Consider the following 27069-nt stretch of genomic DNA (forward strand, 5'->3'; position numbering starts at 1 on the left):
TCTGTAGATGCTGCCACAGTGCACTCCGTAGATGCTGCCACAGTGCCCTCCGTAGATGCCACAGTGCCCTCCGTAGATGCTGCCACAGTGCCCTCCGCAGATGCTGCCACAGTGCCCTCCGCAGATGCTGCCACAGTGGCCTCTGCAGATAATGCCACACAAACCCCAAGTAGATATCTCCATTGGGGCTCGATATCTCCATTGGGGCTCCTTCTAGGAGTGGAATCCCCAGCCAGAGCGTTGCCGACGCTTTGGCTGGGGATTCCTCTACTGTTGGAGCCCCTGACGTCACTGTCCATACACAGTGACATCAGGGGATACTCCTGGACCGGAATGTGATATCAGGGGCAGCCCGAGAGCCAGAGTCCCGGAGCAGAGCACTAGTATAGGCTCTGCGCCGGAATTCTGGGGAAGCCATTAACATCAGTGTCCTTATATGGACAGTGATGTCAGGGGCTTGCTCAGAGCTGGAGTCCAGGAGCAAAGCCGCTTCTAGCACTCTGCCTGGGATTCCAGCTCTGCTCCTGACATCACTGTCCATATATGGACATGGATGTCAGGGGCAACCCCAGAGCTGGAGTCCCGGGCAGAGCGCTAGTAGGCTCTTCCTGGGACTCCAGCTGTGCTCCTGACATCACTGGGACTCCTGCTCTGGGGAAGCCCCTGACATCACTGTCGATGTATGGACAGCGATTTCAGAGGCCTCCCCAGAGTCCCTGAGCAGAGCCTATACTAGTGCTCTGCCCGGGACTCCAGCTCTGGGGAAGCCCCAGGCACCGCTGTCCATATGTGGACAGCGGTGTCAGAAGATTCCACAGAGTCCCGGAGTAGAGCCTATACTAGCGCTCTGCCCGGGATTCCGCTCTGGGGAAGACCCTGACAACACTGTCCATATATGGACAGCGATGTCAGGGAATTCCACAGAGTCCCGGAGCAGAGCCTATACTAGCGCTCTGCCCGTGACTCCGGCTCTGGGGAAGCCCCAGACATCGTGTGTCCATACATGGACACCGTTGCCAGGGAATTTCACAGAGTCCCGGAGCAGAGCCGATACTAGTGCTCTGCCCGGGACTCCGCTCTGGGCAAAACCCTGACACACTGTCCATATATGAACAGCGATGTCAGGGAATTCCACAGAGACCCGGAGCAGAGCTTATACTAGTGCTCTGCCCAGGACTCCGCTCTGGGGAAGACCCTGACACACTGTCCATATATGGACAGTGATGTCAGGGAATTCCACAGAGTCCCGGAGCAGAGCCGATACAAGCGCTCTGCCCGGGACTCCGCTCTGGGGAAAACCCTGAAACATTGTCCATATATGGACAGCGATGTCAGGGAATTCCACAGAGTCCCGGAGCAGAGCTTATACTAGTGCTCTGCCCAGGACTCCGCTCTGGGGAAAACCCTGACATCGCTGTCCATATGTGGACAGCGATGTCAGGGAATTCCAGAGTCCCGGAGCAGAGTTTGTACCAGCGGCTCTGTGTACCTCGGGCCGCAGATAACAGCCCCAGGGGCCGCATGCGGCCCGCGGGCCGCGTACTTGAGACCCCTGATCTAATGTATATAACCACCTACAGTACACGTAAGTACTTGTCTTTTAGATGGTATAAAGAATCCATACAGGGTACTATAATCTCGTCGTGCAGAGGAAGACAATTGTTAGGTGGCTGTGGGCCCAGGTAAAGTTTTGGCACCAGAGCCCAAGAGCTTGGAACCACAACTATGCCTTTCCCGGTGTCCTACATATAAAGAGGTTATATTTTCCTTTAAGAACTATTCACTTTCTAGTAAGCTTTTTTTCTGCCAGGTGTATTATATGGTGGAGAAAGGTAACAAAAGCAAACATTCATAGAAAGATGAGAGAATTCTGTGGATTTTTTTTACATGAACGTGGGTGTGCGGTTCAAATTGTTGCTTCATTGTGTAAAAGAAAAAGGCCATTGTGTTTCAGCATCTTATCTCTCCTGAAGTTACACTCCCCTCGAATTCAATTTAGATTTCTACTTCACAGGGGCCTTATCACAATGGCAGACCATTACTATAATATGCCCTAAAACAACTGTACTAGTGGGGGCACCTGTGGCTTTAATTGCCACATACACGGCTTGGGTGGTGTTTCTTATGGTAGTGTCCTGTCACAGATGTTGGATGACGAACGTGACGAAGCACTGATGACGTTGAGTGTTGCGTCGCATAAAGAACCTGAAGCTGCTTGGCGTCAGGATCTTGTATGAGCCGCAGCATGCAGAGGTGACCTGGAGGGGAGAAGAGGATTGACGAGGTGAGTATCATTTTCTTTTAATTTCCGTGTGCGTTTTAATAAATCTGTCGCATCTTACTCCAGTGGAGCAGATAACTAAGACTGGCACATAAAATGCCAGTCTTAGTAAATCTTCCCCTCTTTGTTTTCAGTATATTCACAGATAACTTCAAGATACCTTATAGAATTAATTTACATAAACTTTTGAGGTAATATAAATGACATTATTTATCTTGTACTGATCCTGTTACATCCTATATTATTATCCAGAGCTGCAATCACAATCCTGCAGTCTTCTGAGCTTTAGGGCTATATAAACCTTTGAAATCAATGTTTTTTAGTTTACAAAACTATGTATAATGTGATTTTATGCAACATTTAAAAAGGTTTTTATAAAAAAAAATTGTACTCTTTGAGATACAGCTATGTATCTTGTATACATAAAAGCTGTATTTTGCTGCCAAAGCCGAATCCGTCAGGTCAGCAGGACTGACGGCTTGGCCGAAGGGTGGGTCCTGCATGTCCCTGACACGCGGGTTCCAGCTGTTATCAATCACATCTAAGTTCACGAGCTTAGATGTGATCAATAACAGCTGGATCATGCGTGTTAGAGACCACCTTTCAGCTGAGCCGTCAGTCCTGCTGACATGACGGATTCGGCTCTGACGGCAAGATACAGCTTCTATGTTATCTCAAAAAGTACATTTTTAAAACAATAAAAACCTATTTAAAAACTGCATAAAATCACATTATAGGTTTACATAGCCTTTATATCTCCTAGCAGTCCTTGCTGGATCAATGTCTACATAGAGCTTGCTATGATGTCATCCTTACACCAGGCACTGTGCACTCATCTCCTGTAGAAAAAAAAATCACACTATATGTATATAAATGAATATATAGTGGACTGAATATACAGAAGCTGTACGGGATGTGTATGATGTGAATCCCAAATACGACCAAGTGCATGGGGCTTCACGAGTATGCCCAGAGTGGCAAGAAATTAAAAATCCCTGTAACTGCTCTGTAGGAGCCGTCATAGGGGTTGTCACTAGTTAGTGATAGTCATAGTAACAGCCTCTGCAAGAGGTCCATTCACAGAATACAGACCCCATAAACAAAGCCTGACTTCTGCAGAATCAGAATAGCCACAGGCACATTAATATAGCATCCACATTCGATCTTAAAGGTGTTGTTTTGACAATCTTATTTTGTAACATAGGTCCCTTAATGATAAATTGTTCTCACAGACCAGCAGCGATCAGTTGTAATCTGCGGGGAAACCTGGCAGCAAGTGTTCAATTTCCCTACAGCGCCACCACAGGGGAAACAAAACATTACACAGTTCCCATTGAAATCAATGGGCTGTCTGTGTAATGCACTGACATGTCGGGTCCTCCAGGGAGAGGGGTGTACTTTGTCGCAGCTTTCCACTCTTGACTACTAGATGAGGATCCTGAACGGCCGCCCCCTCCAATAATTCTGAATATCCTAATTGAGTATTTAAAAACTAGACAGCTCCTTTAAGGCATTCTACTAATGCTGTGATATTGCACCATGTACAATCCTGGAGCCCATTGCACAACAGTAATTGTAATATATCTTACTAACAAGCCTGTCCCTGTCTCACCCCTTCTAAAAGATATACAATTTGGAAGCGCCCCAGGTCCCGTTAACAGTTATAAAATACTTATCGGTTTGATTAATATGGTGCCACCTGCAACAGTTTATAGTAACCTCTTAAGCCAAATTTAAAGCTACAATGCATTGATACACGGGGACCTTTGTGTACAAAGTTGGACATAAAATATAAAATAATTCGATGGTATTTTACAAGAATTTATATTATAAAATTTGTGTTTAGGAATAAAAGAGAACAGCGCTGTTGATAGATTAAGTTCTGTATCTCTTTTCCGATTGGATGGCTCAGAAGCATTCATTTCTAGTTTTCTTTAGAAAATTCCCAGTGCCGGGCACAAAAGAGTTAAAGAAAGACCTATGTGCTCTAATATGAATGCTGCTTCCGGGGGTGGTGTGACTTTCCAGCCTAGGAGTGTCTGTCTCCTCTTACAGGTAGGGCTGCCTGTCCCCTGGGGAGGTCCTGTGTGGTGTGTAGGGGTGTGGACTGGCTTCAGGTGAACGGAACTGAAGACCAGGAAAGAGTTACTGTAAGAGTCCTCAGTAGACATCCGGAGGGTCAGGATGTTCCGCAATTCCAGGAGGCGCCGGTCCCAGGTAAGGTGGACAGCTGTTGCTTGTGTATGCTATTATGTCCGTAAGCAGTGTGTCTCCTAAATTCTGCTTTATTTTTTTTTGTCTCTGAGTCTCACAAGCAAAGGCATATTTGCCGCTGTGTCGCTCTCGCTTCATTCATGGAGACACATCATCTAAAACTCAATCTTTTTTTAAACAATTCACGTCACCACAATTTTTGGGAATTATTTTTTTTTTGTAGTTTATTTTTTGCTAGCCTAAGTATTATCCAGACATAAGGATTATAAACACAATCTAGTACTCAAGGAATAGTACATAGGACCAAGGTAATGTCATTGTAATCCAGAAATGTACTATTTTACATATATATTTATTATTATACAGTATTGCCATAGATATTTAACCGTCACTAGTTTTCAAAAACGTCAAAAATGACGATTATAAGATACAGAGAGTGATCACGGCATCTCTACAGGCTTCACATCAGTCATTTTCCTTCATCTGGTGTATCTGCTGCATTTATTTCCGGCTTTACTGAACATGACAAAAAAATAATAATTTCTTTACCTCATGTTTGAGTTAATGGAGTTTTATCATTTAACAATTATGACCTGTCGTTGGTTTGCTTTAGATGGTCCCTTAATAAATACCTTATTCGGGCATGTTGAACTGATAGACATGGGGTTCCTAATCAGGACCCGTCTCCACACATTTTGGCTGAGAGTCGAGTACAGTACAGTTTTTATTCTGGAGGATAGCAGGCAATTTGGCATCTGATCACAAGGGCTCCCAGCAGTAAGACCCCTACATCAGTTAGAAACCCACAATCTAGACTGGGGTTGTCGAAAATTATTCAATCATTTGTAAGTCTGTTGAAAGGACAATATGTGTGATATCAGGCAGTCTTTTTAGGTATGAGTATGGTATTTATAATGTTCATCTATAAATTGTTAGGGGAACCTCATATATGTAGAGATTTTGTCTTACAGATGTTTTCTGGGACTGTAATAATTGTGGTCTTTCCTTAATATCTGATTGCCACCCCTGGCGATCAGCTACGCTCCCCTTCATGATTTAGAAAGTCACAGCTGTGCGTAGTATTGCAGCTCACAGCAACAACCAAATGTATGGTATTGTGCCTGAGTAATCACTGTTGGGGGAGTTGGAACCCCACTAATCAGATATTGATGACCTATTCTAAGGACTGGCCATCGATATTACAGTCCCGAAAAACACTTTAACTTCTATAGAGATAACACGTTCCTTCCTGGCCTAATAATTTCAACCAGAAAAAGATGTAAAGATACAATAATTCTTTGGATGGTGACAAGGAGGATCCCCCAAAAATAAGCTGATGACAGGATGTCCCACTGCAGGGACCCCCAGCAACCAGATGTAAACTGCAATAGAACCTGGCAGCAGGTGTTTAATTCCCCTGCAGTGCCGCCACAGGGTAAATGAATCATTACATGGTGCCCATTGTAATCAGTGGGCTGTCTGTCTAATGCATGGATGTCCTGAGTCCTCCAGAGGCTCAGACGCTCTTTGTATCCATTCTCCGCTGATTGTTGTAGGTCCCGAATGAGGGACTCCCCTCTTTTAACTCAGAATGCCCTAATAGGATATTTGGAAATGTGTTTCCTAAACTAGACAACCCCTGTAAAGATAAAAGACTACCACCTAAGAGTTGTCATCATGATATTTTTTCCTAAAAAACTTAAATATTTATAGCCGTTTTGCAATGTGAACAGATCCTTAGAGGGCAGAAACTAAATATTGGGCTGTCACGATTACATGTGTCACTTTTTGGACAAGTATGTGACATAAATGCAAGATGAAAGCCCAGTAAGTTGTACATATACAATAAGTCAAAACCAGATCTTTCTCACCACTCACTGTTCGAGAGTGAACTGATGAAGTAAGCCCACACACAATGATATTGCTTTAGTGCAATAAAGACATTAATGTAGGTAATCCTCAATAAACAATGAACACCCTCAACCTGCCAAACGCCTTCCATCGAGTCACAGCTTCTCCACATAAGCTGCCATCTTGTAGATCCAAGCTCTTCAAAGAAAAGTTAGGGATGTGATTTCACAGATGTAGTTGCTGCTGGATTTCAGTTCTCTAGTGTGTGAGTCCAACTCAAGCATCAGAATTCACGATGTACTGAGCAGAATACAAGAATAAGGCAGGCAGTCTTAATCTTTGTCCATTGGGTTTTCACTCGTCAAGTGTGGGTGAACCCCCGGCCTGACCAAATGTTCCAGCAACCAGCTAGATGTCACATGTGAGGGATGTCCACAAGCTGTGGGACCACAAGTCTTCTAAGCTTATAAGTGCCATGATGTACAGCCATGAGTAGAACATTGCCCTCAACTGTTGGCAGCAGGGGCACGTTTACGGGACGAAATTTCCGAGGCCGGCATAAAGAGCTATTATAAAACGTAGGGACAAATGAACGTGAAAATACTTTGATTTTAAGATAAATATAATTTAGTAGAAGTGTCATGGTAATTAGATTCAGAGGCGTAGGTACAGGGCAGTGCAGAGGTAGCAGTCACACCCAGGCCCTGGTGTCTGATGGAGCCCAAAGGCCTCACTGCTGTAACGACCAGTGGGATGTGGACCAATTGTGCTACTCAACTGGTTTCGACTTTGAGCCACCTCTAAATGTGTTGCCTAAGTAGTCTCCCCAATAGCCACCATTTAACCCCCGAATGGGGATCTGGACTACACAGTGGGGAGACTACCAGGTTGCTACCTCTTGTAGTGGTCCCAGTGTGAGTAACAGCTGGTCCTATGGACCTGGAGACAACAGTGAAGTACACCATAGGGTCAGGCACAGGCAGGTGATACTGTAACAGACTTGGTACCGATCAGTGGTCTCAGGAACATAGCGGGTCACAGGATCACAGCAGGACACAGGTTGACAACAGGTAGTAGGCCACAGACAGGTAGCAGGCAGCTGGTTACGGACTGATAGGAAGTAGCTGGATACAGACTGGTAGCAGGTAGCTGGATGTGAACTGGTAGTAACAGGATATGGACTGAGAGCATGGAGCAGGATACAGATAGAAACCTTCGCAGGAGCAAACTATGTTGCACCAAAGTTGGTCAGGTAACTAGTGAGGCTGCTTTAAGTATGCACTGTGCATCTTTGATTTATTGGGGATGATGGTGAATGCACACTGGCCCTTTAAGAATCGTCCGGTAGCACGTGCGCGCCCTATGAGGCATTGGGTGCAGAGTGGCAGCGAGTAGAGGGGATAGGAGGAGCATGACCATGGGGAGCAGAGGCATACTGGCATCCGTGCCTGCCAAGGGAGGCAGCATGCCTGCGGGCGCGGACCGCCGAAACAACCCCACAGCTAGAGCATAGGCGGCAGGGGTGACTAACCTGGCAGCGGGAACAACCAGCAGGAGCGGCACTCGCAGCCAGTGTTACAACAGCTACATAAGAAGACACCAGTATCATAAATGGCACATGGTAGGTAGGGGGGCCCTGGTACAGATGTTGCACTGGGCCCAAAGCTACGCCTTTGATTTGACCATCACTATGTTGAAGAGATGGTATTAGAGATATAAAAATGTATATAACCCACAAGAACAATAAGTAAAAACATAAAAATTTGTGATATTCAAGGGGTTGTGTGGTGATCGGAGTAATCTCAAATCCAGGCCATTGCAGCAGAATGCACGAACTATACCCGCACAGTACAAGTACGGCACTTGCCAATAACTGCATAGTTGCGTCAAGGGGTTAAAGGGATTGTCTCACAAAGTCAGTGTCTTCTTAAATTGGAGCTGATAGGACAATCAGTTGATCTCTGCAGGTCCAGCTTTAGAAACCCCTGGTGGACCCAACGCTGCCAACCATGTAATACATGGACGTTTTGGGTTGAGAGCTGCCCTTTATGCGTTGCTTTCCTCTCTGGCTCATAGAGGAGGACCTGAGTGGGGAAATCCCATCTATGATGTTTATATGCACTAATACCGCATATGAACAGTGGTCGTCATCATGAGTCCCCTTTAAGGTTTTGACATAATCATTGTATGTGAGTGGTTTATACAATTTTCAATCATTATTTTGTATTTGTGACATGTACTTGAAAGTTCTTTCCAATAATTCGCTGATTAAGCATGTATATCATTTTATGTATTGTTACTATATGCGTTTAGTTTATTGGACCTTGGCTTGTCTTACATTTTAAACAATGTTGTATTGTTTTTGGATCGGAATAAAATGGATATGCCTATGGCTGACTTGTGACTAGACGGAGCTATCACTGGATCATTTGCGAATACCGTCTGCAATAGTAACATAATTATAGACAATCATGGCAGCTAATAAGACATGACGTAATGAAGTGGTCGGGTAGGCATACTTTACTATATACTTAGAAGATCTGTTTGGGCTTGTTACGTTATAAGGCTGATACGACTCATAGATCAGAGGTAGGAGATTTGTCGTCTGAATGGTAGGGTATGCTGGTACCTGTAAGGAACACATCAGATAATCCTAAAAAAAGTCAAATGAGACCCTTCACTACACACGTTGCTGTTACAAAGGACCTTATCGTCTGCAGCTATAGTCTTCTGAAGGATACATCAAAGCAGTGATCAATACGGAGAGAATTATCCAGACCAATAGAAAAAGTTGGTGTTATGGAGGCACTTTACATTAATTTCCAGTGTCACATGGGGATGGCAGGATATGATCTCTGGCCATAAATATAAAATGATGGATCTTTGCCATCAGTATAAACCGAAACTCATTGATTATATTGTTTTCCAAAGATAAGCAGCGACAAAGGCATGAAGCGGCCACTTATCCCTCTTGTTCATGATTGGTTCAGAGATAGCTGTCAGCTGAAAGTGATCTCATGTCTTTGATCAGTTTTTGCACCTTTCCTAATGGTGATTTTATGGCAACGTGTAGAACGTTAACCGTCCACAAAATATAAGTCCTTATTTCCCATTTTCATCCGCCCAGTCCCATCTCTATATAATTTACACCTACACGGAGAGGATAAGCCAACAATGTTATATCCTAGAAAACCCCTTTAAACATTTTAAAACTATTAGCCCTATCTGGCCTGCAGAAAAAGAATGCATCTGAAGGCGGTAACTTTTTCTACGCTGCAAGTAGTGTAGTATTTCTCAGACTTTTCCTCAGATTCCCACGACAGTCCTGAGACCGTGGGATAATGAGTAGCACAGTTCTTATAATGGTTCAGTCATTTATTAACACACCTGCCCCCAAGACACAGTTTCACCACTCTACTAATCTTAAGACGGGCGTATTGTACGTGTGTTTAACTGTCTGTGTTCTGGATCTAACACCTAACCCCCCGCAGTTATAGTAAAAACCCAAATTACTGCATCATAGGGATCTATCTGAGGGCAACATGAGTAGTAACAGGGCCCAATTCAGGAAGATGCCTTTCCCCGCCAATCCCCACCCTGATCCCTGTGATTGACAGATCTCGCCCTATTCGTGTATAAGGAGCTGCCATCCTCTTTCTCCAGCGCATGAGCTAAACTGCTGGATGTAAGCCTGAATATGCGCCATTAGCTTTAGTACTGAATATGGATGACACATACAAATCTCTAGAGGAGCACGGAGATCCGAATGTGTCACCCACTGGCAACAGCCCATATTGCTAAGCAACGGCTCGAACAGCAGGGCCAAATAATTATTCATGAGGGAATCTGACCTTAATATGTACAATGAGTAACTTTGGAGATCCAATTCTGTTTTAATGCTTCTACAAGAACACATTTATTATGATATTTTAAAGTGACTTTTAATGACACCCATTTTATTTGGTGTCCCAAAGAGGGAGCTTCTCATTTAGCTTCGGATTCAGGGAATCCCAGGGCAGGATTACAGAAAGGGAACACATGGCATGTGCCCCAGGGCCTCAATCACCTTGAGGATCTAGGGGACCATCGCCAGTGACTCTTCCGACCCATGCCGGTTCTTTTGATGTGCCCCATTTCACAATTTTGAAATATGCCACATGCAGTCACTATTTATATGGGTACTATATACACTGCTCACCTCTGGGACCCCCACCTTTCAGGAAAATAGGGGCCTCCTGAAGGTTGTTTGGCCATTCTATCCAACCAAGAAGAGGTGGAGAGGTGGTCACGGATGCATGTGGCTCTTTCCTTTCACGTATAAGTGAGTTGCAAGCTCAGCTGTCTCCATAACTCCAATAGATTTCAGTGGAGAGGGCCATGTGCAACTAGCTCTTCTATATGTGGCTGCCATAGTGTGTTCGGTGGGGTCTGGATCCCTAAATTATTTGCCCTTGGACCACCTTGATCTGACCCTAGGGAACCCTGTTGTAAACTTCCCTATTAGGGGCTTTTGAGGGGATAGTGTGTGTTTGAGGGTCTATAGTCGACTACGGTATTCATCCCATCAAAACGACGGAACCCTTACACAACGGAGACAAACTGAAACCATTGGCACCGAATCCGTCAACATTGAAACCTATGGGGATGGAAACGGAAACTTATGGTTTCAGTTTGTGTCAGTCAGGGGTCCGTTCCGACGGAAAGCTCAGACGGAACGTAGCCCTGACGCAGATGTGAACGAAGCCTAAACTGCTCTTATATACGAGATGGAAATGTGACCTCAAGTGACTTTTTGTTAATTTACATTCATTCGTTCACATCATTTGTTAGACAAATTTCATTACCTATTAGTAACATAGTAACAACTCCCAACATGTTCAAGTCATTAGTAACTGCTGAGCACCGTACTCGCTCATTTTCTCTTTTTTGTTAAACTATTCAGTAGCGCAGAATCTTCCCGTGACTTGTCCACATCATTTAGCTTTGATCTCTGAGATCTGATAACAGGGAATGTGCCCTCAGGAGATTCACACGACCGGAATTACTGGTGTGTTCTGACCAATTAGAGCTCATATTTACAGCTACTAGCGATATTATGGGGTGTCCGTAACCTGTGAAGTGAAGAATATACAGGTTTTATGATCAAACACTAAATTGCAGGTATTTACAATTTCCTCAAACGGACGCAATTTACTCAAAGTGACGTTTTTTTATCTTGTCTAATGAAAATCATCAATGTGCAAATTGCTGGAAAACATTTACATTCCTTTAGGTAAAACTGGGCGTAAACATGACATAAGTTGTTTGTGCAGACAGATATCTCACCCAAATAATATGTGAATGCTAATTCCTATGGCAGAGAAATTTGTAGCATTGCTTCTAAGGGAGAATACTGCATTTTCCCTGCAGGGGCCGATGAGTTAATCCCAACTTACTCAGGAACGGATATACCATTGGTGCAACCTGTGCAGCCCCACAGGGGCCCAGTAGGTAGGGGGTCCCGCTGCCACCTTAAAAGCAGCTTCGTCATACCTCCCAACTTTCAAGTATCGCGTAGCGCGCCGTTGAATTTTTTTTCCTTTTAACCCACGCCTCTAATCCCGCCCAATCCCCGCCCATACACACTCGGTTCAGCCCACACAGTATCATGCTCCCATAGTGCCTCCCACACAGTATAATGCCAAATAGCCGCCCCCACACAGTATAATACCCTCTAGCTGCCACCATACAGTATCATGCCCCCATAGCTGCCAACACACAGTGTAATGCCCCCATAGCTGCCATAATACAGTATAATGCTCCATAGATGCATCCATACAGTATAATGCCCACAGATGCCCCCATGCAGTATAATGCCCACAGATGCCCCATACAGTATAATGCCCACACAGATGCCCTCATGCAGTATAATGCCCACACAGATGCCCCATACAGTAAGCCAACACAGATGCCCCCATGCAATATAATGCCAAAACAAGTTTCCCCATTCAGCATAATGCCGCCTTAGCTGCCCCATACAGTATAATGCCCCCTTAGCTGCCCCTAGTGCCAGTGCCAACATATAAAGTGCCAGTGCCCATGTAGAAAGTGCCACAGTGCCTATGTAGATAGTTCCACACACAGTGCCCATGTAGATAGCGCTAGTGTCCCCTGTAGATTGTGGCACAGTGCCCATGTAGATAGTGCCACATCCCCCTTAAAGATAGTGCCACACCCCCTGTAAATAGCGCTAGCCCACTGTAGCCATTGGGACTCCCTCTAGGGGCAGAATCCTCCGCCAGAGTATCGGCCATGCCGTGGCCGGGGATTCCACTTCTGGAGGAGCCACTGACGTCATTGTCCATATATGGACAGTGACGTCAAGGGCTTCCACGGGCACATTACTTCAAGTAGCGCTGTGCCCGGGGAGTCCTCTGTACTAATGATGAAGCAGGGAGCTGCTTCAGCATTGGTTTCAACTGTGTCTGCATCCTGAGGACGCAGATACAGTTGACACCGGGAGACCGGGCATACCACCAGCTGCCCCGGACAGCGTGACACCGCCCAAAATCCGGGACTGTCCCGCTGAATCCCATAACACCCAGTTGTCAATTAATTCATAAATTCCTAGAAGGAATAACAGAGGAACAGCACAATACAAAGAAAAGATTCTCCAGAATTGTATTTTCATGGGAAATACAATTATTTACTAAAACAGACATGTCAGGAGAGGTGACAGGTCCTCTTTAATGTCTCAGAGAACCCTTTTAAAGAAACTGCTTATTGGGGCACAGTTCATGCTGCGTTGTTAGTTTGGGGTAGGCAGGGTGGATCCTGACTTGTGTCTACCGTACGTGATGAAGGCGCCTGGGGACGGGCAGTGTACCTGTTTTACACTGAAGGGAATGCATTTTGTTTTAAGAGCAGGATAGGGGAGGAAATTATTAAAAGCAGGAATTCCCTGTAGCGAGCCATGATATGGGTATTTGCTTGGGTTTCCTGTGTGTTTAAAGTGGTCATACATCAGAGCGGCGTGATACAATATGGTAAATTTGTAAATGTGCCCTTTCAGTTATCATGAATCTGGACAACTAGCAGATGTTTTGTCTAGGACACTCCATAGTTTTTCAAGGCCTTTTCTTGCATAGTTGAGTCTGTTTATACTGCTGCTTGCCTTGAAGGCTGTACAGTGAATTATTATATTATGTATATTTATATATATATATATATATATATATATATATATATATATATAATTTTTTTTCTATAACTGTTGTTCAGCACAGAAACAACAGGTACATGTTTATAGTAATTAGATTACATTATTGGTAGCTAAAATCTCATAAATCCTGTTTTTCATGAGAATATAGTCATTAGGCGGCGCTGTTTTTTTGTTTTTTTTAACTATATGAGGTGTTTACTTGACTAAGACAACAAGTTGCAGTGCTAAAAAAAAGTTTACTATGTTAAATAAAATAAATGCATATTATTTGTTAATATTTTTTTAAATAAAATTATAAATAGAATTTATACCTGCATGTAAATTCATATTCATGGCAGTTTAAAGGGGTTGTCCAGGCATTTTTAATTGATGGCCTTAGGATAGATTATCAATCTCAGATTGGTGAGGGTCCAACTCCCAGCATCCCCACCGATCAGCTGACTGAAGGGGCCACGGCATTCATCGTGGCCTTTCAGTGTTTACCTGGCACAGCGCTGTACACTTCTGTAGTGGCTGTGCCTGGGATTGCAGCTTAGTCCCATTCACTTCAATAAACTAATCGTGGGGGTGCCGGGAGTAGGACCCCCACTGATCTGATATTGATGACCTATCCTAAGGATGGGCCATCAATAAAAAATGCTCGGACACTGCACACATTATGAAAAACAATATATATATTGTTGCCAATTCTACTGTGCGCAATCTCCAATACCGCTGGACGGGTTCTTTTGTGAGCTGAATTAGGGTTGAGATGTTTCTGGATGGATAGACACTGGTGGCATGGCCTACACTAAAATGCAAAATCTTCTACATTGTTCCCCAACCGGTGGTGCAGTAGCCACTTTTGGCTCTCAGGCCCCCTGCATGTGACTCGCTACCTGGTATCAACTCTAAATACTATAATACATTAGTGGAGCCAGGGTTGTCACACAATTACTACAACTTGACACCAGGATCAAAACCACATCAATGGCATTGAACACTAGACAAAGAATCTTATCACTTTATTGTATCTTTAATAGAGTTTTTCCGTTTTAAGATTCAGTGTGGCTTTTTGGGCATTGTATGCCAATATTATTTAGGGTGTGTTTAGCAGTGCTATTTCACCATTGTATGTTGGTATATGTTTAAATTATGCTGAGCCGCAATAGATCAGGTATAGCAAGTGGATGTGCGGTCCAGGTTTTCTTCTCTCCCTTGTGATTGTATGTTGGTATTATTGTTGTTTTGAACCACACTTTTATTTGAGCATTAAATTGTGGCTTTATGTAGGCATTGTATAGAAGTGTTAAGCACTGTATGCTCTTGTTACTTAGCACTATATGGTAGAATTATTTAGGTATTGTTTTGCACTATTATTCAGGCAATATTTCATACTATTTTTCTGTTTCCATAATTGAATCTGGAGCAATTTCACATGTTTTGCCCAGGGGCACACATGTACTGTACTCGTTATGGGTATGCCTTGTATGGCACACTGAATTATAGATTTGTTTTAATTTTGCTCTTGATGCAGAGCTTAGACTGTTTCTCTTAAATTGTATCATTCTTGTGGTTTGTATTGTTTGGCCTCCACACCTCTTTCTTCCTACTCTTACCTCAGGTATGGTATTATGTATCAAGTTTAGACTCATAAATGTTTTTTTCTGAAACATTCGTTACTTAAATCTTACCCAATGATTGCTCCTTTGTGAACATTCAAGTCCAAACATTTTATTATGTGTAGGTTCACCTTTAGAGAACACTTATACATTAGGGAATTACACAAGCAGGATATAGCGTCCAGGGCCACGGAGCATCGGGACTACTCACCCCCCGGCGGCTGCAGCTATGGATCTGTGAGCGCTAGCCCACATGTCCTCGCTAGGAGACGCCAACGCTCACTTCCGCTCCGGTCCGCAGTGTCCCGTAGGGTGCGTGCGCACGCTCGAGCCTGGCCTTAAAGGGGATGGGAATTATCATTAATTAGCCCATGATCACCCTGGACTATAAGAAGGGCCCTGCCCCCTTACTCATTGCCTGAGCGTTGTTGTGTTTTCCTATGTTAGTCTTGCAAATGGTCCCTTAGTGTTATCCTGTTCCCGTTGTTCCCGTGCCCTGCTACCGGTACCCTGTATCCCGTGCTATTTTTTCCTGTGCCTTAAACCTGTTGGAGTCATGTTGTGCCACAGGTTCCGCCTGCTGTGGTACACCACGTCTAGTGTCTGCTGGCAAGGTTCCATCTGTGCTTAGCTGTTGCTACTGTCTGAACCACTACAGGTACCCTTGTGCTTGGACTATTTATATATTGACTTGGTACTCTGTTCGCCAGCCTCTATCCCGCTACAGCGTTACGGCCCAGTGGGTCCACATACCCACAGATCATGACACAGGATATAAAGGAAGTCATTGTGATTTTAAATTCTATGGGGTTTCTTTGTGAGCCTATCATAAGGCAATGGCTGTTTTATGAAAGCCTGTGTCTGCTACACCTTAGTAAACATACAGGCAGAGGATTTGAAATAATATAAGAATAAAAATGAATTGCAATGTACTTTAATATAAAGTTTCACAAAGACAACCCCCTTTTTTAAATTGAAGCCGGCCCAGCGAACATCTGATTGACACAGAGCCCGGCCTATCTAACCCCCAGCGATCAGCACGGTCAGTCCGTGGCCGCAAGAATGGGAGCTGCTCTTACATAGCGGCCCCCCATCCTGCCACATAGAGGGGGATATTTCCAGTAAAACATAAAAATTGAGCAGGGGTTTTGTTTTTACTTCGAAAAAGGATTCAGTTAGGTATAGGGGACGAAATATAAATCCAAAGCACGTCTGTTAATGTTAGGTGTTAAGGTAACGGACAACTATACAGCAAGATATCCATAACATTATACTACTATTATACAATTAGAGCCTTCCAACTTTTATTTAATATAATTGTTCGCTGACCATCATGATAGTTTTACATTTATTTATATTGGAGTGCTGTGTAAGAATAGTAGTTAGTTATAGGTTTTCTTGGAGGCCACTTTGTGACCTCATTGGGTTGCGCCAGTTGGCAAGCTTACTTATGGGTTACACCATCATGCGACTTTTACTGCCAAGAAACATCATGCAGCTGAATTTGCTATGTATCTCTGGACTTAAAGCTATTAAAGCTTCTATGTGGCAAGAAACAGAAAATCAAAAAGGTGCTTGATGATAGATTTTACATTTGCTGACTGATAGACATTGTTGATGAAAAGAACGAGCTTGACTTTAAATCCATTCAATTCCATTCCTTTGAACATGGAAAAATGTGGATAAATCCTATGTAATTTTCCTGTGTGATTCATGAGATGTGATTCATTTTATTCCTTTTCATTTCTGCACTAGGGAACGGAGGTTAATGTTACAGGTCAGGGACAACCATGTTACTCCTGCAAAGAACGATGCCCAGGTTTCCTTGCACACAGGTGGAGGTATGTAAAAATGTACTCATTTTTTGTGTTCCTTATATATAAATGTCCATTAATCTATAGGAATGTTCCCATGGCATTATTTCTGTGTGTTCCCATGTTTTTTTTTGGCTTAAACAAATTGTCTGGTTTAACAGAGTAGGACCCCCTACGTGTGACCTCCATCTATTAGCGGGAGCAGAAAGTGGCTACAAAGATCATCTCTAGCTCTGGAGGACTTGACACAAGGAAAGACCATTGCTTTCAATGGGCACCATGTAATGTTTCATTTCTCCTGTGGTGGTGCTGCAGAAGAAATGGACAGTTACTGACAGGTCTTAACTCTGAGTACAGCTGATCGCTGGGGGTCCCAGCAGCAGGAGATTTCTTATTAGCTTAACCCCTGCTAAGAAAAGCGGGTTGCCCAAAGCAGGAAGAACAATTTGTGCCAGTCATAGCTTACACCCTATATTCTGAGTACCCAAATACCATATTATTACTAGGCAGTACCTATAATTATTCGAATAACTTATTCAAGAACGAATAGTTTGTGGGTGTGTGGGCTGTTAATAAGGCTGCCCGTACACCTAGTGGTAATGTGCTGCATGGTTTTACCATGCATTGCCACAGTTTTTACAGGTGAAACATCTGAAAAAACGGTGCTGGCAAAAATCACATTGAGAGACTACTGGGCTCACTTACCACAATTTCCAATATTGCTTAATTTGTGCCTCTGATAAGGGCCAGTAACACAATGTTAGAAATTGTAGTAAAAACTCAGGTAACCAATAAAATATAATTACCTTCCTAGAATGCAAAATTGATCATGTGTGACCTTCGTTATATTTGCGGGATCACTTTACGAGAAATCAACACGTCCCTTAGGCCTAGGAAGAATCTGTTTCCGCTGCAAGCTAAAGCTATGTAACGCTCAGTCTCTACAATTAAGCATCCTATATTTTTCCTATAAAGGAGTCATCTTCTTCATCTTCTAGCCGTAGTGACAATGGCCGGATAATCTCACATCATGCAGTGTTATTGATGTGTCACATTCCTCCGGGACCTAAAATAACTTACTGGTCATTGACTTGGCTCTATGACCTAACATAGTCTAAAACTCCTTGAAACAACATTGCCATAAATGCAAAAGTAGGTGTAAGTGGTTAATAAAATGGATTTACAAGCACATCATTTTTTATTCTTGAATGAGTCCTTTCTCTGTAGATAATTTCCTACAATAACAATACTTTTTATGTTTGCCAGTCCTCCTGGCGCATCTTATTCGCAGAGACCTGGTGCATAGGACAAAGGGGCATCAAAGGGGCTATTATATAGCAAATTGGGATTACTGTGCTTTGAACCCATAGGAGGCGGGTATACACTGTGGAGGGAAGACCCCATACTAACCCCCTACCTCATTTCCTGGTATATACTGTATCCTCAGCAGCCTTGAACCACAATCTTGACCCGAATACCCCTGCCCATACAATCAACAGAACCACCCAACCTTCCTGAACCACCACTTCTCATTCCTAAAGCACAGCACTGAGAAACGGTCTGAGTTGGAAAGTAATGGAGCTTGTGGGGTATTTAGTGGTTTTGTAGGGTACTGTCATCCCATAATGTATTATTCTGAACATATTTATAAGTTGACCTCTATATTTTGCCCACTTTTCTCATTATTTTTATTCCAGGAAGATCTGCCAGCATTGTCACTGCCCATGGGAAGACCACGGAAGTTCCACATCTCCTCAGGATCTTGAGCGATCTCTGTGCCAAATGGTAGGGGCACAGCGTTTGTCCTCAGGAGAAAGCAGTTCTGATTCTGCCCTTGAGAAATATGCATGGTCACCCCCTGGACTAACCCCTGAGCAGGTATCTTACCACCTATCTTCATAGTGATATTTAGTGGGCAAATATTTCATAATAGTTATTGATATGTGTGCTATGGAATTTTGTCTCAGGTCCATCAATATTTCAGAAGTCTTCCCGAGGACAAGGTCCCATATGTGCACAGTATGGGAGAAAGATACAGACTGAGGCAACTTCTGCGCCAACTACCCCCACATGACTGTGAGGTAAAGAGAATGTTTGAGGGTTATACTATGCCTAAATCTTACCTTCTTACTGTTTCTTGACTCTTCGGGCCCATTCAAGTCACGTTTTTGGCCAATTTTTAACGTATAGGCTGGGAAAAGCACCCGACTTATACATTAAACGTAGGCTGTGACGGATGCCTTAACGGTGTCATTCGTCACCATAGACTTTAATGGTATCCGTTAACCTTATATGTCATGAACTCTCATCACCCTGTTCATGACGTATATGTTAAACAGATACCATTAGAATCTATGGATGACGGATGCTACTGTTAGGCATTCGTTTAAGGCATCCGTCACCAATAATGGTATCTGTTTAACGTATATGTCATGAAAAGCTATTTAAAAGTCATGGATGTGTTCATTAAACGTATACCTGTGACATGCATCACCCATAGGCTCCCATGTTAAAAAAAAACCATATACTGCGCTGTATATGTTTTCTGCACGATCCGATCGGACGGAAAAGCGTAGTCTACTACGCAATTCCATCCTTAAAAAAAAAAGTATACTGATGTATACCAGCCTGATGGAGGCTAAGAGGACCCTAATGGAGCCCTATGGACACATTTAGAGTGTACGTCAGGAGCTTTTTCCATGTACATGCTGAATGGACATCACAAATGTAATGTGGCTGGGGCCTTCGTACCATTAGCCTGCCTTTTATTATAGTATGCCGAATTACATAACGCTGAGCTGTCCTTGCCCATGCCCATGCCCTTGAGTCTCAGGGAGGCCTAGAGATGCCAGTTAAGTGACTATAAAGGTGCTTTTTGTTTTTGTGCTTGAGTCCAATTTGAACAATTTTGTGGGCCTCACATATTGACCCCAAATCCTCCAAATTGCCACATAGTTCAGTTGCAAATGTTCATAGTGTGGACATCATACTTCAACTGGAATAAAGGTAGTGTACCAGTATACAATAAACATTGAGAACTGCACATTATCTTCCATAGACATGAGCAGTATCACTACTAAGATATAATAGGTGTTCTTTACATTGTTTGCTGGTTGTGGATGGACACATGGGCAATGGGCCGCAGCACAACCAAGAGGTGGCAAGAAGAACATGAGTTATCTTCTGCCTAAAATACATGCTACAATGCCAGAGTTCACTTAATTTAACATTCTTTTCTAGTTCACCATGGCTCAATATGTGACTAGCCAGACCTATGAGCAGGAACCCAAATAAATTTTGGTCATGTTGGCATTGGGCCTAGTTCGCACTGAGTTTTTTGGCGCTGAGATAGAGGCGTTTTGTTTCCCTGGCGGTTTTTGACCACTCACATATAAAAAAAAGCATCATGCCCTTTCTTAGAGGGGCTTCCGCATCTGAACCTCCATTGAACTCAATGGGAGGTATAAAAAAACTTCGCTGCTTGTTTAAAAGTTTTTTTGGCACACTTTTTTTTTAACAAAAAATGTCCGCAGATTTAGCATTTTCCTAATTTAAGAAAAAAGTGTTAAAAAAAAAGTGTAAAAGAAAGTGACAAAAAAACGCTTGCGTTTCATAATCTGCCTAAAAAATCCTGAAGGAATTTTAAGAAAGATTGTTTTTGCCTGTCGAAAAACTCGGTGTGAACTAGGCCTTAGGCTGGGTTCACACCTGCGTCATTGTTTCTGTTGTTCTGCTCCGTCAAAGGAGCAGAACGGAAATACCGTAAGCGCCGGTTCTGTTATACGACGGACACCTCCGGCAACCGGCGGAACCCATTGACTTTAATGGGTTCTGTCGGGTTATGTGTGGCTTTACCAGAAACAATAGCGCAGCATGCTGTGCTATAGTTTTCTGCGTTTTTGTCCGGATCTGCGATGGAGACCCCTATCCAACGCAGATGTGAATGAGGCCTACATCTGCCACTGGGTCTCAGTGTTTCCCATTTGAAATATGTTCACCTAGTACACCATAGAGATAATTCTTCCTCTCCGCTTTAGACTGTAGACTTGAGCTTGGTGAGTTTTTTTATACTTTGCTCCTTTCTTCTCTACTGTTTGCGTTGCTCTTTGCATGGTTCTGTGGCAGATCTAGTTCTGCTGTTTGTTCTATGCCAGGCCCAGTACTGCTGTTAGTTGTAAGCCGGACCTGTCCCAGGCCCGGTACTGCTGCTCTTTGCAGGGAGAGGAAGAAGAGGAGTTGCTTACGCTCTTCGGCCAGAAAAGGAGACTTGAAAATTTGGGTCGTGGGTCTGTACGTCCAGTCTCCAGAACCATGAGTGGCACAGTCTGCCAGAAGGTAAGAGACCATCTAATGCATGCAGGAAATAATGCTGCCTATAGTTCGTCTATATACTTACTTATACGATGATATACTCATAACTTGGTTGTGGGTGGCTAATAAGAGAAGGAATCTTTGTGAATACCACATCAAAATGGTTCTTAGCTTATTGGATAGTGCTAAAAGCAGGGATAATTAAGGTGGGCCGAGGGCCCTGGGCGTAATATCTGGTTGGGGCCCCCCATAATTTTTTTTTATTTTAAGCATTCGTAGATCACAAATAGGCTAAATTCCAAAGACGCTAAAGTAAATCTTTTAGCCTGGAGCGCTGATGTCATATTTGCCAGCTTTGGGGCTAAATTCAGCTCTGCTACATCTGCTTCATATATGTGCAACGTTTAATGGACAGTTTGGTATTTGTATCTAGTCTATCCCAAGTACGAAATAAAATGTGCCTCAAGGGTGCACGACTGCATACAGACAATAGATAGATGTGCTATCCATCATATTGTGAAGTCTGTGGTGACAAATTCAGCACTGCTACATCTGCTTCATATATGGTATATGAAGCAAATGTAGCAAAGCTGAAATTGTCACCTCAGATGGCTCATTGTAGATGGCGACAAATTCAGCTCTGCTACATCTGCTTAATTTACCATTTGTGAAGCAGATGTAGCTGGTTATTGCTAGTTGTGTGTCATTACTAAGTGTGAGGCGATGTTTAGGACATGGATAAATCATAAATTAAACATTACCAGCCAGCTTGCAGCCACCAGCCACCCACGGGTCACACATTATTCAGCCTGCTGAGGCTGAGCTGCACTGCACCTGCCTGTTTGCCCGCTGGAGCCAAATGAGACATCACTACGTGACGTCGTCCTCCCTGCGAAGTATCACAGAACTAGGAGGAGGTCCTCTTCTGCTGCGCAGGATGTGGGGAGGTTGCAGTGTCACTCGCAAAGACGTCTATATGCACTGCAACTGGTAGAGGCCCCAAGGCGCGAGCCCCATGTGCCATCCCTTTAATCTGGACTTGGCTAAAAAGCCTAAAGTCCTGTTCACATTTCTGTTGGAGGCTCCGCTAAGGGCCTCCATCGCGGAGAAGACCGAAAATACCGAAAGCAATAGCGCAGTTTTCTGTGCCATTGTTTCCGGTGAAACCACGGACACCCCAGACAAAAACCTGATCGAACCAATTAAAGTCAATTGGTTTCATTGGGCGCCAGTTGTCATTCAACGGAATCGGCGCTTCTGGTATTTTTGTTGTTCTGCTCCTCTGATGGAGGAGCAAAATGGAAGCCCAAACGCAGATGCGAAAAGGGCCTACTTCTGTTCAAAACCTAACAATATGTAGTTAGCCCCATGTGAGACATGGATCCAGGAAGCTGAGATATGTGGTGTTGTTTGGTGGGGATCCATACTATACAGTGATAGTAAGGTTGGATTCACACGAGGTCATTACGTCCGTAATTGACGGACGTATTTCGGCCGAAAGTCCCGGACCGAACACAGCTGCCGGACAACTGTCCCGTACTGAAAACATGATTACAGTACGGGACAGTTGTCCGGCAGCGAGGCAGGGACTCCTAGCATCGTACATAACTATGATGCTAGGAGCCCGGCTCCCTGCACTGTGTTCGGTCCGGGACTTGCGGCCGAAATACGTCCGTCAATTACGGACGTAATGACCTCGTGTGAATCCAGCCTTAGGGTATGTTCACACGGCAGCGTCCGTAACGGCCGAAATTACGGGGCTGTTTCCAGGAGAAAACAGCCCCGTCATTTCAGCCGTAGCGGCATGTGCAGGCGCTTGAACGCCGCGTCCATTACGGACGTAACTGGAGCTGGTTTTCCATGGAGTCCATTCAAAACGGCTCCATTTACGTCTGAAGAAGTGACATGACACTTCTTTGGCGCGGGCGTCTATTTACGTGCCGTCTTTTGACAGCGACGCGTAAATATACGCCTCGTGTGAACAGACAAACGTCAGCCCATTGCTTTCAATGGGCAGATGTTTGTCAACGCTTTCAAGCCGTAATTTCGGACGTAATTCGGGGGTTAAAACGCCCGAATTACGTCCGTAAATAGGCCGTGTGAACATACCCTTACTATCAATGAGAGGAACCACCAAAAGCTCCCAGTTGTTCTGTGTGATAGAAGCAAAATCGTATACGTTAACATTTGTACTAATAACAGGAGCCTATCATTCTCATTGTGCAGTGTGGACACCAGATCAGTGGGGGTGATGTGGCAGTATTTGCGTCCAGGGCAGGACTGGGCTCTTGTTGGCACCCGCAGTGTTTCACCTGTACTCAGTGCTCGGAGCTGATCTGTGACCTCATCTACTTCTACCATGGCGGACAAGTGTACTGTGGCCGGCACCATGCTGAACTTCAGCGACCACGATGCTTGGCATGTGATGAGGTCAGTGCCCTCTCATGTGCCAATTACTTTTACTATTAATTACTAATGAATTTATGGTTCTATGGGTTGTTTTCTCTTTCAGATCATCTTCTCATTGGAGTGCACACAGGCTGAAGGGTACCATTGGCACACCAGGCACTTCTGCTGCTTTGAGTGTGAGTGCTCTCTCGTAGGTCAACGTTATATAATGAAAGATAAGCGGTCGTACTGCTCTCCGTGCTATGAGAGACTCTACGCACAGTATTGTGACAGCTGCGGCGAGATCATAGGTAAGAAAATGTATTGTTATTAGGTTAATAGTCCTTCAATTGTCATATTCTGCCAAGTTAGAAAGCCAGGTGACAACCAATATGTCTACCATCATGGCTGCCACCCACCACCTCCTGAATCGCAAAGCTATCTAGTCATGCAATGATGCGGTACTCTACTCTAGGCAAACTGGTACCCGCAGGGGTGAATTTTTTTAACAACTGAAGATGGCAACTCTAGGACTTATATTTGTACCAGTCTTTCACAAACTAATAAATGGTCTCTTTGCCACTAGGTGTAGATGATGGACAGCTATCACATGGCGCCCAGCACTGGCATGCATCTGAACGCTGCTTCTGTTGTGGAAGGTGTGGGTCATCTCTTCTGGGCAGGCCTTTCCTACCACGTCATGGGCAAATTTATTGTTCCAGGGCCTGCAGTCTGCCACGGACAAACAGTGAGCGCTCTATCAGCCCAGCACAGGTAGATGTTTCGCCACGCAAAGAAACAAGAGATATTGGCACATCTACCAACGTAGAGCCAGAGGTCGAAAGTTTTGAAGATAGACGAATGGCAGGAGGAAGAAGAGCTATGTCTATGATAGATCAGTCTGGGACACCCCAGCAGTGCAACGCCTATGTAACTCCTGTAAGGTCCATACACTCCAGCCTGAGAGGAACACCTCGCCAATTCTCCCGTGAATGTTCCCAAAGACGCTCCCTACCTGACCTCAGGAGTCAGAATCGAACAGGCCACAGAGTCACCTTTAAAATTCCTCTTAGCACGGAACTGAAGGAACCCATACATTTTACCTATCCATCGTTCTCTTCCACCTCGTCTTCATCTTCTGATGATGAAGATGGCTACTTTTTAGGAGAGCCCATTCCTTTGCCTGCTTTTATGAGACCTCCAGGGCATCCTACTTCTCCCAATCCTCCCCCATCACCAAAGAAGAAAGACAAGAACTGCAACCTATCCTGAACCATATGCAGCTTGGCTACCCAGGGGCCATTACAGGCCACCAAAGTGACCTAAACTCAGACTCAAACTGTTAAACTATTTATTGGGGCACTTATCATTGATGTGGAAGCTATCTATGTATTCACTGTACAGGTGGAAGAGATTCGGGAAAGATACCATGTCTTTCTCACTTACCTATGTATAAATCAGTGGTAACGTCCATCATAACTTTCTCCTACCCTTTTCCTAAAAGTTTTGAAGTATCCTTTAAAGGGGTTTTCGAGTGCTACATAAATAAAGCTTAACCACTGTATATGGATCTAATATATAACCTTAGAACATATTTTTTTTCTCCTTACAATTTTTAAGATGTCTGCTTGCTGTCAGTGAATGGAAACATTCTTGTTTACATACAGAGGATGAAAACCTTTAGGCTGGGTTTTAACGGAATTCTGTGCGGATTCTGTGCGAATTCTGCAGAAAAAAAAAAAGCTGCGAAAATGTTCATAAATTGACCTGCAATGCGGTTTTAAAATCCGCAGCATGTCAATTTATTCAATTCTTGCTCTTTTGTTGTGGGTTTTCCCTAATTGAATTCAATAGGGAGGTAAAATCCGCAACAAATAGAAAATGTTGCGATTTTTGGGATTTGTTTTAGAGACGAGTTTTCCTCTGTTCTCCGTCCAGCCCGGCCACCTGGTATGATGTTTCATTCCATGTGACTGCAGCAGCCAATCACAGGAGGTCGGGCTGCACGGAGAAGAGGGACTCGTCGCTATGACAAAGCCCAGGGGGTAGGTATTGACTTTTGTCCAGTACTACTTCCGCTGCGGAGATTTGGTCCGAAAATCTTCACCACAATTTGGTGCGATTTTTCGGACGGAATTTCCTGCTGGTTCTAGGTTAGGCTTCGTTCACATCTGCGTCTGAGCTTTCCGTCAGGGTAACCCATGAACGGAATCCAAACTGAAACAAATGGAAACCATAGCGCAGTCGACTACGGTATTGATTTTGTCAAAACGACGGAACCCTTACACAACGGTGACAAACGGAAACCTTTGCACCGGATCCGTCACATTCAATGGTGATGCAAACCTATGGTTTCCATTTGTTTTAGTTTATATTCAGTTCTTGGGTTCCCCTGACGGAGAGCTCAGACGGAACCCATGAACGGAGACCCAACGCAGATGTGAACGAAGGCTAAGATACACTGCGTACTTCTAGATCAAGGACCTCTGATTTTCTATCCAGCTCTGCGCTTCTTTTATGTATATTGTTCCCCTGCAGTCCGGACTCCTTTCTGCTTCTGCACAGACACCATCTTGAATTTTAGATTTCACCGTTCCTTCTCTTCCTCTCTGCTATGCCATAAATCTCATGATGTTTCCCCCATCACGAGACGCTAGAGCCAGCACCATCTCTGCCTGCTGGGAGGACAGTGTTATTATCCTTCCCTATCCTAAATAAGATAAGAGAATATAAACATATGGACACAAAGGCAGAACTGTAATCTTCTCCATTATAAATATGTGACAGGAATTTGTCTATTAAAAAGCAGTAACTGTGATAGGCGGTTGTGTCCCCCCTGTGGAGAGCCTGGGTGGAACAGTCCAAGAAATTTCATCATACAGGAAGTTCTGGTGCCTGTATGAGTGACACAGGATAGAAGCAGCAAGAATAAACCATGTAAGGGCCTGTTCACATCACCGTTCATTTCCACTGAGGGGTTCCGTCGGAGGTTTCCGTCGGGTTTACCCCTCAGCGGAAAGTCAAACGCAAACCTCTGCTTCCGTTTCCCTCACTATTGAACGCAATGGTGACGGAAACCTAGCTAATGGTTTCCGTCTGTCACCGTTGTGACAGGGTTCCGTCGTTTTTACCGAATCAATAGCACAGTCGACTGCCACTGTTACGTATCCATCACAGCCTACATTTTACGTCCGGAGTTTTTTCCGGTGTATATGTTAAACGTAGACCATAAACATGGTGTGAACAGGGCCTTATACTGCTTTTGTGTTTAGCTTGTAGAGAGTTGGATACAATGTAGTAAATGCTCAGCAGGTATTAGGTATGTACTGGTTTTCAGACTCTGGGTGTCAAAAAAAAATTCAATTCATTTGCAGCAAGTAGAGAGTTTGAAAATGTTAAGGAATTGAA

The 27069-nt window shown here is 44.0% G+C and overlaps 1 protein-coding gene across 1 annotated transcript; it reads left to right on the top strand.

Annotated features, from left to right (window-relative positions):
- Window positions 1–4392: 4392 nt before the first annotated feature.
- PRICKLE3 (prickle planar cell polarity protein 3) lies at window positions 4393–27069 on the top strand. The gene is made up of 8 exons (XM_075834195.1): window positions 4393–4498; window positions 16904–16989; window positions 18660–18840; window positions 18930–19043; window positions 21157–21297; window positions 23500–23703; window positions 23786–23972; window positions 24248–27069. The coding sequence occupies exons 1-8, from the start codon at window positions 4466–4468 to the stop codon at window positions 24931–24933; spliced, it is 1632 nt and encodes a 543-aa protein (XP_075690310.1). The 5' UTR covers window positions 4393–4465; the 3' UTR covers window positions 24934–27069.

This window comes from Rhinoderma darwinii, chromosome 8 (assembly GCF_050947455.1).
Source record: "Rhinoderma darwinii isolate aRhiDar2 chromosome 8, aRhiDar2.hap1, whole genome shotgun sequence".
In the NCBI taxonomy this organism is placed as follows: Eukaryota; Metazoa; Chordata; class Amphibia; order Anura; family Rhinodermatidae; genus Rhinoderma; species Rhinoderma darwinii.